This window comes from Dryobates pubescens, chromosome Z (genome assembly GCF_014839835.1).
Source record: "Dryobates pubescens isolate bDryPub1 chromosome Z, bDryPub1.pri, whole genome shotgun sequence".
Taxonomy (NCBI): Eukaryota; Metazoa; Chordata; class Aves; order Piciformes; family Picidae; genus Dryobates; species Dryobates pubescens.
This window is the reverse complement of record NC_071657.1, coordinates 59,586,925-59,602,167: the sequence shown is the minus strand read 5'-3', so window position 1 is coordinate 59,602,167 and position 15,243 is coordinate 59,586,925. Positions and strand designations below refer to the sequence as shown.

The 15,243-nt window shown below is 38.5% G+C and overlaps 1 protein-coding gene across 1 annotated transcript; it reads left to right on the top strand.

The window, feature by feature from the left end:
* Nucleotides 1-1,279: 1,279 nt before the first annotated feature.
* TBCA (tubulin folding cofactor A) lies at nt 1,280-13,994 on the top strand. The gene is made up of 3 exons (XM_009909091.2): nt 1,280-1,405; nt 11,317-11,403; nt 13,259-13,994. Exons 1-3 carry the CDS (start codon nt 1,319-1,321, stop codon nt 13,337-13,339), a joined length of 255 nt encoding a protein of 84 aa, XP_009907393.2. The 5' UTR covers nt 1,280-1,318; the 3' UTR covers nt 13,340-13,994.
* The last annotated feature ends 1,249 nt before the right edge of the window (nt 13,995-15,243 follow it).

The following is a 15,243-nucleotide window of genomic DNA, read 5'->3' as shown; positions in this document are numbered from 1 at the left end:
CTGATCTGATGCTTATTCCTGTTTGAGGAAATACTTTCTTTGTCATGCTCTCAGGTTTGTAGTAGCATCTTAATGTTCTCTTTTGTCCTGAATTGTGTGATCAGAAATTATTTATTTTCTAGACAGTAAAGGATGCTTTGGTTCATACTAGCATTAGGTAATCCAACATATGCCTAATGATCATACACAGCAAACTGAGAGATGGAACAGCTGAACTGCAAGAAGAACAAATAATAATGTTTGATATTGGGATTGCAATGTAAAATTGACTGCAATGTAATATACTAGACTGCTTTTATGTTCCCTTCACACTTTGAAAACTTTTTACATTACTCTGGAATCTATGCTTGTTAGCAAAAAGCATCTTCCTCCTAAATATGGGTCCATTATTAGTATTAGAAGATGGATTCTCTTCCCTTTGAAAGACAGGCCATAAAGAAAATTCATATAGTGTAATTTATGGAAGTGTTACTTTTGTCTCTAACCCCCAAACCAGCATCAAGGTAAAGGGAGAAAATACTCCAAAGGAACGTAAGATTATGAGGCTACTGTTTAATTTGGAAATCTTACTTTTCATTATTGAATTAGTATGGGATATAATACATTTAATGGCATGAAATGTAATGATCAAGAAAGACGTGTTCTAGGATCACAGTTTCTGAACCTGAAAGTGCTATTTCTTTTATGTGTGATAGATTTTTTTTTTCAAAGTTACTCCTAAGCAGGCTGTCATTCATCTAATAATGCAGGTGCAGTGGTGCTATTTAGTGGTGAATAGCAAAGATTATGTGACTGTAACAGCTAATACGGGTCACTCACAAAACTATCACTTGTTGACAATGGATGATGTTGAGAAAATCTGGCAAACCCTGATTAGATGTCTTTTACAAACAATATAGTTTGGTTTGGCTTCCTATGATGTGAGGACTTTTTTGAGATAGAGTGCTTTCTTCTCTGTACTACTGCCTTTATTAGTACTTATCCAAATTTATAAAGCAGCTTATCTGGTTTTGTTCTGTATCTGGGAGGGAGTACCAATTAGCTTTTTAAAGGATATGCTACATGGCTAAACTCACAGAGAATTGTTTACAATATTTTACATTTAAATTATAAGAACATTTTTAGCTAAATTCAGCATATCCTAGATCCTTTTTTTTTTTTTCAGTGACTAAGAGTTTTAAAATAAAACTGTATATTATTTTATAGGGCTTCAGCCTTCAGGGGTGGGGTTTGTTATCAGTGGTGTAATTTCTCACTATAATACAACCAGATTAACATAATCACTTGGATTAATTGCAGATTGGCGAAAGAAAAAGTTATGTATGAAAAAGAAGCAAAACAGCAAGAAGAAAAGATTGAAAAAATGAAAGCTGAAGCATGTGATGATTATGGAATTAAGAAGCAGGTAAACTATAGAAAAACTTGTTTTATAGAATTCTTCTTTAATCATAATTGTCCTTAAATAAAAGAATCTCCTGTGCCTTTTCCAGACTGCTATGATATAGAGACTAGACTAAAATCCTGTTAAAGTCATAGTAAGCATTTGTAGAAACGTTTATTCCTTTATTCCAGAACTGTCAAACTATAAGGACAGTGCATATGGATTACTTAGCACTTGGTGTCAGGATGGCTGTCTCTTACTAACTGTGTATGAGGCCATCATGAACTCTTTCTCAGGAACACCAAGAGCATGAACATAAGTGGTATGGATGCATTTAGGTAAACTAAGTGCTTGCTGGTAAGTGTAAATGTTAAAATGAAGTGAGAACACTCAATGGTTATGAAGATTAACTATTTCAACTCCTGAGTATATTCCACTATTCCTTTGATAAAATCACAGACTTCAAACACAGGGAGAATGAGTAGAGCTTGTAGTGCAGTCTCTGACTGGCAAGGTGCATACTGTAGTTTCATCTGCTCAAGAGTAAGGTTTAGTGTCACCGTTACAATAGAATTTTTTCTTGGAAGGTTTCCCACAAAGTAGAATGGTTGCAGACAGTTGGTACCTGCCCTTTTGGAAGAAGTGTAAGGTTTCCTTCTTGCTGAGAGAAGGCTTGGGTGATTCCTATTAATTCTTTATAGAACTGTGGTGTGTTTGTGTTTGACTCTAGCCTTTATTCTTTGAAATCAATGTTATCTTTTACCTATGTTGTAAAACCTAATCTATTGTTCTCCCACGTTCATTTGTAAACAATGGAAGAATAGGTTACGCAAAACTCAAATGTAAGAATTAACAAACAACAAAAAAAAGGGACCAAAAAGCTAAAAGCTAAACTAACTTTTTTTTTTTACTAAGTTCAGATTTCAGTTCAGGTATGTATATCCTGCTTTGCTTTCTTTATAATGTGAGGGAAAAAAAATAAAGCATTGGTATACAAACAAAGGAATTGTATTTACAGAGCTGATATGTCTTCTGCCTTACCACAGACTGAGACTCTAAGATCCTACAAAGTAGTAGTCTTTCTGAAGATCCGCTGTTGCTAACAGGAACTAATGAATGCAATTCCAATTTTAGTGTCCTCCATTCATCAGATTATTTGACTGCACTGTGCTATTTCTGCAGTGACCTGCAAGATATCATCAAAGTCAAAAACAGTGGAGGCTATGAACTTCTGCTGTGAAATGAAATGTTACAGAGTACTTGAAGGTACTTTCAGAGACCAGTGACAAAAACCTTCACAGTACATAGCCTCAATTCACTGAGAAATCGTCTGATCCACTTTGAAAGCAATCAGTTCCTCCAAAGACATCTTCACATTGTTCTTTTAGTGTACTTTGCATTCTATAAGTTGTTAATATTTTAAGTTATGATGAAGAGTTTGGAGTTTCGGAAAGAAGACGCACACTTTCCATAGGACCAAATTTGTTAACGAAAATGATGTAATACCAAAAGAGCTTGCTCAGAATCATAGTTTGGATAAAGTTAATACTTTGAGATGTTATCTGGGAAAATACCTGTAGTTACACATTTTAAGAATTGCTTTTAGTCAATAATTCCTCTCTGAATGCTTGTGTTTATTTAAATATACAGTTGTATTCTGTATTTCAGTAATGGAATAAAACATTTGGGGGATGGAAATTAATTCAATCACTTGACACTAGGAGAATAATTCTAACTATTATTTTAGCTGAGGTATCAGCCAAATCATATGTGTATGCAAATTAATCCAGAGTTGAGGGAGGAATCCTGAAAAAGTTTAAAAGCATTGCTTATCTCAGTGTACTGCTCTTCTTCTTTAACTTTCTAGTTACAACTCTGCAGTAGAACATAGAGTTTAATAGTACAGAAGTGACTATGAATAATGCCATTGCTACAGCATATGTAGACTTTAGGGTGGTGTGTCTAGTCTTTAAGGAGGTTCCTGTGAACCTAAGTGATCTTTAACGTAGACAGTGACCAACTTGGGTGGTTGCTAGTTGTTAGATACTACCTGTCACATGCACTGTCCAGAAAGCCTTAATGGGGAACAGATTCAGGATCAGAGAAACAAAAAGGAAGTTTTCTTGCAGTGCTAGTATACTCTGACCAAGATTATAACTTGAAGATTATTTTGTAGAGCATCAGACTTTGTTGCAGTACCTCAGAACAATTCCCTTCCTCTCAGACAGATACGTAGAGTCTCAAGCATTTTTTTTGTCATTGTCATGGTCATCCGCAGCCACCTTTGCACCAGCATGATGGCAGATCTCAGAATTTGGACAGCAGCACCTGCCATACATCATCAAGTTCACAGATGAGCAAATCAAGCCTTTAGACATGTCAAAGTCAAAGCTTTATTTTCTACCCCTGCAGTGCTTTCCTTTGACCTTCACCCCTGAGCAGTGCTCGGCTGTGCCCCGTTTTGAGCAGCATTGGTGCTCCAGAGCTCCCACTGTGGTAACACTGCTGTCAATACAGCCAGGTTTTTAATTTCCTGAATGTCATGCCTCATTCCTGAGGGGTCTGCACCTGCTTTTCACCTGTAACACCTGTGTATTACTATTGCCCTGAGTGCACATTGTGTTTATACTACTTGGTGTGCCTCAAGTTGTGTACCAGATGAATCCAAGCTGAGTACTACTTGCAGTAGGCTGCGTATCATAGGGAAAGAAACTCTTAACGTTATTGGGCAAGGGAGTCCCTCCTTTTCCTTCACTTACATCTAATTTAAAAATAATTTTAAAAAATCAGTATGCTATCTTCTGGGTTTTGTCTACAAAATCACTCTTCTGTCATCTAGGTTTCGTCTACAAAATTTGGAGTTTAGGGGAAAGCAATTCATTAATAAACAAGCAGTATTTGAAAAAGAAAACAAAACAGCCATGAAAGAAATTTTATATCTCAAACCTATATTATCTTCAATGATAGCACTTGTAGGAAGAAGGGTTATTAAGTACTTTAATAGAAAAATTAATTGAAAATAATCTTATTAAAATACAAATTAATTTATACTAGATGTATGAGGTTTGTAGCAGTTAGAGGGGAAAAAAATAAAATACTTTTCCAGTGGGTATAAATTCTACATATAGTTTCTGTAGGTGGTCATGAAGAACCCTGACTGGTAGCAACAAGTAGTGCAATTGTACCTCCACGTGTATTTTTTCATAACAAAGCCTCGCTTTCTAAACATTTGTAGTGATACCCAGTATATGAATCTTTTATACAGAGCCTCATACTACTTCATCTGTAATGGAAACTTTTCACACTGTGATCACTTATGAGTGAAGACTAATGGGAACTGGTAGTTTTCTATTTATCTGTGGCTGTTGGTCTGTCTCATACAGAAGTAAATATATTTTCCTAGCTAATGCTTTTATCTTCAGGCTGAGTGTGGCAAAAGCCTGAGGTATCTACTTCCCATTTCTCCTCAGTGGAATCGTGGATAAACTCTGGTAGCTTCATTAACTGTCAGCAATTTTACTAATAAATTATAAATTTCTGTGTGCACTGTTTTTGAAAATTTTTGTGGAAGATGAGAATTTGCTGCTAATCCTGTTACTGGAGGAGTCCTGACTGAAAGGAACACTGTAATGTTCTGTAACTTTGTCATTTGTAAACGCCTGTTTTGCTGCAGAGATACACTCCTGTTAGCTCAGTTTGCTTTTGCTTTTTTAGAGCTCTTTCCACCTCGCACTTGATTCATTCAAACAAAGTTTCATTCTTCTCACCAGTCAAGTACAGTAAGATTAGATTAAACAGTTTCACGTTGGTACTAATTTTTTTCTGTCCTAAGAATATATGACCTTTGCTTAATAATTTAGCTCTCATTGCTTAGTTAAAGAGACAGTGGAAATGCTCCTCCATATTTGGACATCAATAAGTACCGTTTCTTTCCCCCAAGCTTAGCCTCCCCAACAATAAATGGGGGCAGGGCAGACAAACAATTTGGCTATTTTTTTCCAAGAAAGTGGAGCCATTCTTTTGGGCAAGTATTTTCTAATGCTGCTTCCAAAGAAGCCTCTTCATTCATATGTTTATCACCTCTCGGTTGCTTACACAGTGAGGTTGATAGTTGAGCAACGTCTATCTGTTCAGGTAGAATTTTAGAATAGGTGCTGCAAGGAAACGTACTGCCTGATAATTAAATGACAACTTTCTGTAATGGATAATTCCATTAACATCCTTTAAGTGAACTTTAAAGGAGCAGTTTAGGAAAGATGTTGACTTGCTGGATCGTGTCCAGAGAAGGGCAACAAGGCTGGTGAGGAGTTTGGAGTACAAGCCCTATGAGGAGAGGCTGAGGGAGCTGGGGTTGCTTAGCCTGGAGATAAGGAGGCTCAGGGGAGACCTTATTGCTGTCTACAACTACCTGAAGGGAGGTTGTAGCCAGGTGGGGGTTGGTCTCTTCTCCCAGGCAACCAGCACCAGAACAAGAGGACATAGTCTCAAGCTGCACCAGGGGAGGTATAGGCTGGAGGTTAGGAGGAAGTTCTACAGAGAGAGAGTGACTGCCCATTGAAATGGGCTACCTGAGGAGGTGGTGGAGTCACCATCACTGGAGGTGTTCAGGAAGAGACTTAATAGGGTGCTTGGTTGCATGGTTTAGTTGATTAGGTGGTGTTGGATGATAGGTTGGACTCGATGATCACAAAGGTCTCTTCCAACCTGGTTAATTCTATTCTATTCTAATTCAATTCTATCTTATGTTACAATGTAGTCAGTTAAAATATTTTCCAGTGGAGGGCATGTTTCTGTCCTCTGAAAAGGATCTCTGATTTTAAGCTTCAGGTTAAGTGGTGTTCTTCCTTCACTTCCCCCTGCTGACAGTGAAGGTGACAGCTGACAGCTGTGCCTTAGTGGAAAACAGACAGTGACAAAGTTTTCAAAAATACTGAAGGATTTTTTCTGACTTTTATATCCTAAAGTGATCTGCTTTAGAAGAAACAGGATTCTTCCTCACCTGGGAAGCTGCACAGAAAGCTTGTTTGAAATGAGGCATTAGTCTAAGCGTTTTTCTTCTCCTCCAGGTTTCTGCTGCACTGGTAGGTGGTTTGTGAAGTGGCCATTTCAGTTCTTGAAATGCTCAAGTACTATAGAAACAAAACAGTGTTTTTCAGTTCTTTAATGCAAGCTTTTATTCATGGTCCTTCGGAAGTGTTTTGATCAATGTATTTAACATCTTACAACAGACTGCCATGTGCTTCTGTATCCCCCACTTGTGGGTAGCACAAGGTGGGGTATTTTTTTCTTGGCATGCTACATGAGAATAAAATACTTTCTATTCATATTCACCTTAATGCTATACTTCCTCTAAGCTCCTACCTTCCCTATGCCCACCTTTCTTGTACATCATCTATGCTGTCATACTCCCTGTGTCCCCATGCCACCACCCTGGCCCTAGAACCTGGTGCTTTTTTATTCCCTGGTTACCAGTGAGGTGAGAAGTAAAAGCATGCTGTGGACTTAAGCTACAAATGCGTTGACTAGCCAACCAGTAGACTTAGCATGACAGTTTACTTTGTGCTCTTTCTTAGCAGGATTATTGATTTTTGGAAACATTAGTGTTCGTGATATTTCAAGAAGTCTCTTTTGAGTCTCTGTCCTTCTATCAGGTATATGGCTGCAATTAGTCAATTGATACAAAGTGTTTTACAAACTTCCTGCTGAAAGGCAGTTCAAGCCAGTACCACTTTTCTTAGCAAACTGAATTACTTCTGTGTCTCTGTCTTTTCTTCCCTGCCGTCTTTGACTACTGTTAAAATTACCTGTGCAACAGTCAAAGGACAGGTGATTGAGGCAGTATATAGAAGCATGAATGTGTATTTGTGTGTGTATGACTGGTATATGTGATTCGCATTTAGCATGTTTTCAGCCTCTCTCTTGTGTTTAGAACACCACTCCTGTCACCTAAAACAGTATTCTCACTGAGCCCTGTGACCCACTAGTCCATCCTTCTAAAATCAAAAATGTGTTCTAATGTAAGTAGGAAATCTGCCTTATGAGCGGCCCTGATCTGCCTACAAGTTAAAATTCTATCTTTGAACTTTCATTGTGGGCACTGCTGCAAATCAGTGTTGCTTAGGCTTTAAACTTGGGCATTATCTTCTCATCTGTTTCTCATAATCACACTCGGCCTTTGTGTTTATTTTGAATTTGTAAAGTAGTTGTCTGATTTTGGTTATGGTGCCCTTCCACTTAAGCAACTGGTAGGTGGATCTGTGTGTTTGCATCCATTCTGCTTTATCTATCACTGCAATCTGGAATTCATGGAAAATGGACTGAAGGCTACTGATGGTGAATGCATTATGTACACCCATTCTTTAACATGTGATCCAGCTTACAAAAAGAAGTCCTTACTGTGTTGAGTGAATTGGTGTGTGTACACCCCTTCAACGGCCAGAAAGCTTAATCAGATCTGAGGAAACAGCTTCCTTTAGAAAGCTGCCAGGCATCTGCATCTTCAGTAGAAATGCCATCAGGCCTGGAAGACAACTGACTAAGAATGTGGCAAGATATAAAGAGTTATCTAACTGTTTTTTTTCAGTACACTTAGAGGGAAGGGGACTTCATCCTCACTGTAACCGCAATAACTCTTCTGGTCCTATGTGCACTTACTGGCAACAAACTCAACTTATGTCTCCCCGTATATACATTTGTGCTGTATTGCTTTTGTCTTAACACTGTATTTACAGGCACTTACTGGGTTTTTTTAATATTTCTGTTATGCATCTGTAATTCACAGAAATGCTGAAGATGTTTATCGTTCCCTGCAAAATTTTATCAGTTTCCTGAAATAACTTCCTTTGTGACATGCTTATAATTTAAACTCCTTTGAGTTCAGTTAGAACATCTGACAGGAGTGGCAGAATTTGGAGAACACTTTTAAAATTCCAGTCCTAAAGCTTATCTGATTAGCTGAGCTTTTGACTTTGCTTTATTATATAAATTTGTAACAGGAAATAGTTTATCTGGGATTACCAGTATTACTTGAAAAATTATGTTTTAGGCAGAACTTGTCAAATGTTTGCATATGTAGTTTGGTAATTCACTAATAATATTGGTCCTACAGAGTTCCCGTTCTAGCCTCCAACTGTTTGCACCTACTGAATGTAGTTCCAGGATTTATCATCCTTCTGGTTCTTCTTAATTGCATAACTGCAGGCAAATGTCAATAAAACTCAGGTACCCCCCTGGATCTCAGGCAAATTCTGTTTTGAACAGAATGATTGTAGTAGCTTTATTGTTTTCCTACAGCAGTCAGGACTACAGCTTGCAGGTTCTAGATCTATATGCCTTCCCAGATTGTTTATTGAGTGGCAAGTATCAATTAAGTTACTACTTTTCCCACCAGCTTTAGAATACACAATTACTTAGCAAAGCTGGCCTAAAGGAGTCATTATATTGGATATTCTCACTCCTGTAGGAATTCTTTATGGAATGATTTTCTACTACATAAAACAGAAGGCATCATCTCATGCATTGTATAGCATACTTCATTCTATGGAAGTTACAAACTGTTATCTATTCATGCACTGATGAAAGTGCGATATGCAGAGTTCCTGGTATTAATACAGTCCACCACTGAATGCTTAAAGGAGAAGTAGAAATATCAATGAGAACTAGAACTTAGGGGTGCTTAACCTTTTTTTCTTAAAATACCTGTTTTGTTAAAGTAGACAGATTTTGCCCCAGATTCTCTAACAGAAAATAAACAAAGTTTTACTATCTTTCCTCTCACAAACTACTTGAGCTGAGAACTTAAATATGACATTTGAACAGGGTGATAATGTCTTACTACATAAGACCTATCTGTATGCTTAAATTCATTGCCCCATCCAGCTGGCAGCCAGTCACTAGTGGTGTCCCCAGGTATCAGTGCTGGGCTCCGTGCTCTTTAATATCTTTATCAAAGACCTGGATGAGGGGATTGAGTCCATCATCAGTAAGTTTGCAGATGACACCAAGCTGGGGGCAGGTGTTGATCTGTTAGATGGTAGGAGAGCTCTGCAGAGGAACCTTGACAGGCTGGACAGATGGGCAAAATCCAATGGTATGAGATTTAACACATCCAAGTGCCAGGTTCTACACATTGGCCACAGCAACCCCATGCAGTGCTACAGGCTGGGGTCAGAGTGGCTGGAGAGCAGCCAGGCCAAAAGGGACCTGAGGTACTGGTTGACATCCAGCTGAACATGAGCCTGCAGTGTGCCCAGGCAGCCAGGAGAGCCAATGGCATCCTGGCCTGTATCAGGAAAAGTGTAGCGAGCAGGGAAGTCATTCTGTCCCTGTACTCAGCACTGGTTAGGCCACACCTTGAGTCCTGTGTCCAGTTCTGGGCCCCTCAGTTTAGGATGGATGTTGACTTGCTGGATTGTGTCCAGAGAAGGGCAATAAAGCTGGTGAGGGGTTTGGAGCACAAGCCCTGTGAGGAGAGACTGAGGGAGCTGGGGCTGATTAGCCTGGAGAAGAGGACACTCAGGGGAGACCTTATTGCTGTCTACAGCTACCTGAAGGGAGGTTGTAGCCAGGTGGAGGTTGGTCTCTTCTCCCAGGCAACCTGCACCAGAACAAGAGGACACAGTCTCAAGCTGTGCCAGGGGAAGTTTAAGCTTGAGGTGAGGAGAAAGTTCTTCACAGAGAGAGTTGTTAGCCATTGGACTGTACTGCCCAGGGAGGTGGTAGAGTCACCATTACTGGAGGTTTTTAGGAAGAGACTGGATGGGGTGCTTGGTGCCATGGTTTAGTTGATTAGATAGTGTTGGATGATAGGTTGGACTCGATGATCTCAAAGGTCTTTTCCAACCTGGTTAATTCTATTCTATTCTATTCTATTCTATTCTATTCTATTCTATTCTATTCTATTCTATTCTATTCTATTCTATTCTACTCATATATAGCTTATCTCCACTTTTACAATGGCTTTTTGGTGTAGCAGTATTATTACTGAAAAGAGAATACAACATAGGAATGACAAAACGAAGTAAGCAATTTAAGGGGAATGCCTTCTGTTGACAGGTTGTTGTGAATGCGGAAGAGGTTACATATTTAAATATCAAACAGATTTTCATTTCTAAATAGATTTAACATTACTGAACAACGCAGCACACCTTTTCTTCTCAGTGGCTGGATTTCAGATCCAGAAATGTTCCCTTGTTCAAATCTGAAGTTGTTTTCTGTAAGAGGAGGCAGGATGTTCAGATTCAGCAGGGGGCCAGTTTAGTAATTTTGTTCAAAGTGCATGGTGAGAATAATCTTTCTCCTAAAATGAAGCACAAGGATAAGTAATAACTTTTTATGCATGATAAGCATCAAAAATATGAGCCTGCTGATCTTTGCTTTTCATTTTTCTTTACCTTTGTCTTTCAGTCAGAGCCTCCTGCAGTGTGCACACAATGTGATCAATAACTCAATAACTTTTTTCATGCAGTAATTATCTCTATGTGGTATTATCTGAACACTGTTTTTCTTTATTACCCAAAAGATGCAGGAGATATTTATATAACCAGCTGATCCCATTTTGGATGAAGCTGCTTCATGACAGCAGGAGAAAGTTTGTTTTAAATAGCCTTTTTAACAAGTGCTGTATGGAAAGCTTGCCAGGCAGTGCTTTGGTACTTTTTTTTTTTTTCCTAAGGGAAAAATGATTCTAAACAGCCTTTTGCACTTAATACTTTAAACACACAATAAGTGGAAGTGTCCTGTAAATTAACAAGAGTTTTGAACAGTTATGCTAAGTGTCTTTTAATAAAAAAGCCTTTTTTAGAAAATACACACAATTGAAGTTCCTAGATGATGACTGGACTGGTGGTTTTTCAGTGGACATGCCTTAAAAAACAACCACAAATGAATATGTATCTGGAATATATTATGTGATTATTTGTTTTTAATTTTCACAGCTTGAGATCTTGCAAGAGTCCAGAATGATGATTCCAGACTGCCAGCGCCGATTAGAAATTGCACATGCAGATCTTACTCAGATACTAGTAAGTATAGCGCCATAATGCAGCCATCAAGAAATGCTGCTGTTTGTTGGTGAGCCTGGATAAACATGCTTGTCTGCAGTGCAACTGCAGAATATTAGAACTGGACTGAGGAATTATCTCACAGGTCCCCAAACCAGGTAACTGTTTGCAGACTTGGCCTGTGGAAACTGTTAGAATACTAGTAGCTGTCTTTAACAGAGTGTATATTCAACATACACTTAACATACTGAACTGCTGGAATGGACTCTGAATTCCTTTGTTAGTTACATGTTGAGGAAAAAATAGTTCCCCTGCTTTAGGTATTTTTTTAAAATAGTGTACATGTATCTAACATGCAGTAAAATGAAGTAGAATACTTTTCTTTCTTTTATTATGCTACGGACCAGGAACAGGACATCTGAGTCCTTGCCAAGTACTGCTTCATGTTTTTTATTAGTAAGCTGAGCACCATTGCCACGTTTTTGAGCTAGGAATACCTACAGGAATAAATAGTCTTGTACAAATAGATTCAATAGATACTAAGTTTGAAGGTCATCATGCTTATATTTAAAAGCATTCTTCTCACTAAGAATTCAGCTAACACGTAAATGCTACTGTGAGGCTGAAAATACATACGCTGTATTAAGCCCCAGACACATTTGATAGCTAAAATGCAAATACCTTCTCAGAGGACAACTCAAGGTGTCTCATCCTCAGGTAGTATGCCTCTAATGTTTTCCAAAATATGTGCTCAGTATCTGGACAGAATTCAGAATCTGTGTCATGGTCGTGGTTCAGGCCCCATGCAGCCACTTGCACAACTGTCTCGCACTCCTTGGTGGAATGAGAAGGAGAATCAGGAGAAAAATGCAGAATCCATATGGATTGACATAAGGAAAGTTTTGGGGAAGAGCCCAAAATGGTAACAATAATCAGGGAGAACAGAAACACTAATGAAATAGTGTTCCTCAGCACCATGATGATGACCCAGACAGGCTTTTGTGAAGGGAAGAAAAAGCACCACAAGCCAAAAACTTAACCATATCCTAGTTGAACCCAGGTCATTTAGTTGGTCTAGATTTCAGTGGCATCAAGCAGCAGTGCTATTTGTCATATGGTGTACTGTACAAACTTAAGGAATGGGGGAGTTAGTATTGCTGTTAGGAATTTGGAAGTCTTCAAGGATTCTTTTCTGTGCTTAGCTTACCTTCAGGGCTTTTACTAAAATCAGATGTATGTTTTCTCAATTGTCAATTTGCTCAAGCTTTTTTCTAACAGTACTCCTGTTCTGAGGTCTCTTATAATTGGTTCTAAGTTATGCTGGCCTAGATTTAAAATATTTAACATAATAAATTAAAGGTATGCATGGGTCAAATCTACTCACACATGACAGCCATTATCCTGGACCTTGAGTAGGACACAATAAATGACCTGTGACTTCAATCATACAGAACTAGTTGTTTTCGGTAATGATACATCCCTTTTTCAGTCAGCTGGCACTTCACCTGACTGCCATGACTTCTAAGTAGAATGAAGAATGGCTTGGCAAATACATCTGCCAATTCCCTCAGCACTTCAGAGATGCATCTTATCAAGTCCCATAGACTTACATGTTCAGGTTCCTTAGGGGGTCATGAACCTGATCATCTCTTACGGTGGGAGAGACTTTGTTCCTCCAGCCCCTGTATTGGGGTCCATCCACTTAGTGTGGGAAGTGAAGTTACCAGTGAAGACTATGGCAAAAGAGTTGTTGAGTACTTCAGTCTCCTGCTTGCCTGTTGTTACCAGTTGGTTTTTTTCCCCATAGTCATCTTCTTAAATTTAATCTCATGACAGTTATTTTCAAAGTATTCAAAAATTTTGGTTTTGATTCCAGGAAAATGAAAAAGAATTGGAAGAAACCGAAGAGTATAAAGAAGCACGTTCCTTACTGGAGTCAGTGAAGCTGGAAGCCTAGAAGTTTTTCAGTACTGTCTTTATATGCAGTAGCACTGGGTCCATTCCACACTTTGACTATGGCTCTACTACTATTGTTGACTTGCTAAGGTTCCCTTTATGCAAACTGGCCTTTCTCTAACTGCAAAATGCGTCAAATAAAGGATGTTCTGAAACATCTGTGTGTTCCATATTCAGGCAAAACAGAAACGTTTCCAATTTACCTCGCTTACAAAAGTAAAAATAAAGCTGATTTAATGTAAGCGTAATAGTGTAAACAGCTAATACGCAGAACTTAATTTGGATAATTCAGGCTAAGAAACAAAGTTTAGCTACATAAGGAATGTGAGGGACCAATAAATACTTCAAATGAAATAGAATGGCTTGTTGGAAGAGACCTTAAAGATTTATCTAGTTCCAACCCTCCCTTGCCATGAGCTTTAGAAGCACTTTACATTTCAAATAATTGAAAGCCATTATAGCATAAGAATTGGTACTGAAAGAGGAGATGGACTGAATGACCCTTCAAAGTCACCCAAATCGTACAGATACAATTTATCTGTAATTTTATCGGGTGTGTACTCCCTGTTTATCTTTGAGCCCAAGATGGAATTAGGAATCAGGTTGGACTTGATGATTTTTGAGGTCTTTTCCAACCTTATTGATTCTATGATTCTATGATTCTGTGATTCAAATCTTTCTCAATTTGACTACAGTTGATTTGTAGAGCCCAGTTCAGACAATTACCATTGATCAAAATTCTGTTAATTTTTCAAGGAAAAGAATTTTATAGTTAACTAGTATGTTGTCAGTTAGATCTGCTGTTAAAAATTCTCAGCTGAGTGCTTTTCCTGAAAGCACCTTGGCCTAAGGGAGTTTTTTCTGAACAAAGCTCAAACCCCAGAGGATGAAACAGAACTCATGGGTAAGGAAGGAATGCTTTATCTCTCTGGAAGGCCATTCAAACATTATGTACAAAAGCTGTGGTTCTTTCAAAATAGCTTCTCTAAACAGCAAACTTTGTTGATGAACAAGAAAGCTTTTTACATTAGGTTTTCTAGTTTGAAAGTGCTCTGGCATGTTCCTTAAAGGCAACACAAAGCACAGTGTACTTTTTGTGTGGTGCTATATTGAATATTCTTAATAAAATTTTGTTAATTTGCCTGAGTTTGGGTAAAATTCTGTATCAGTACCTCTATTTGTGTACCTCAACCCTGTGAAGGGTGTCAAGTCTGCTGCCTCACCTCACTTTTGAGATGACCCCAGACTAGTGCTAGGCAGTGCTAAGAGGTGAAAGCTTTCATGACACTACTATGATTTCATGAGAGTACATGCTACCTTACCAGTATCATGTCTTATGCACGTAACTGCCAAACAGATAACTGCTCAAGTCACAGCACAGATGAACTGCTGTCTTTGAATACTCATTTCAGCCAGCTTCTATGGACCTTCACTAGGAAAAGTAATTGGAACGGACAAAGCAGATCACATGTGTTAACTCACTGGCTGAAGTTAATGTAACAAGAGCTGTACTTGGGGCTCTTGAGTGGAGTGTGGTGAATAAATGCTACACTTAAGAGGAACAAGAGGAGATGTCAAATCTGCTGGTTAAAACAGAATTTAAGATAAAAATTACTCTTCAGAAGAAGAAAGAATACACAGTTCTGGAAAACAAACCCACAGAAGAATGATATGCAGTTGCCAAGTACCACAAGAAATCCAGGTCAGCATAAGAACTAAACAGAGGCATGACCTATAGTAGCTGAAGGAAAGTAGCATTGTGATATGGCTTAAGTTGGCAGGTAGAGCTAAAGGCACATGGGACTGAGTAGCTACCATATAAACGAGACTCCAGGGAAAGGTATGTGGTGCAATAGTTTCTAGGGTTAAAGTGGTTTTGCATGTTTGTCTAATACTTCTCTGTCC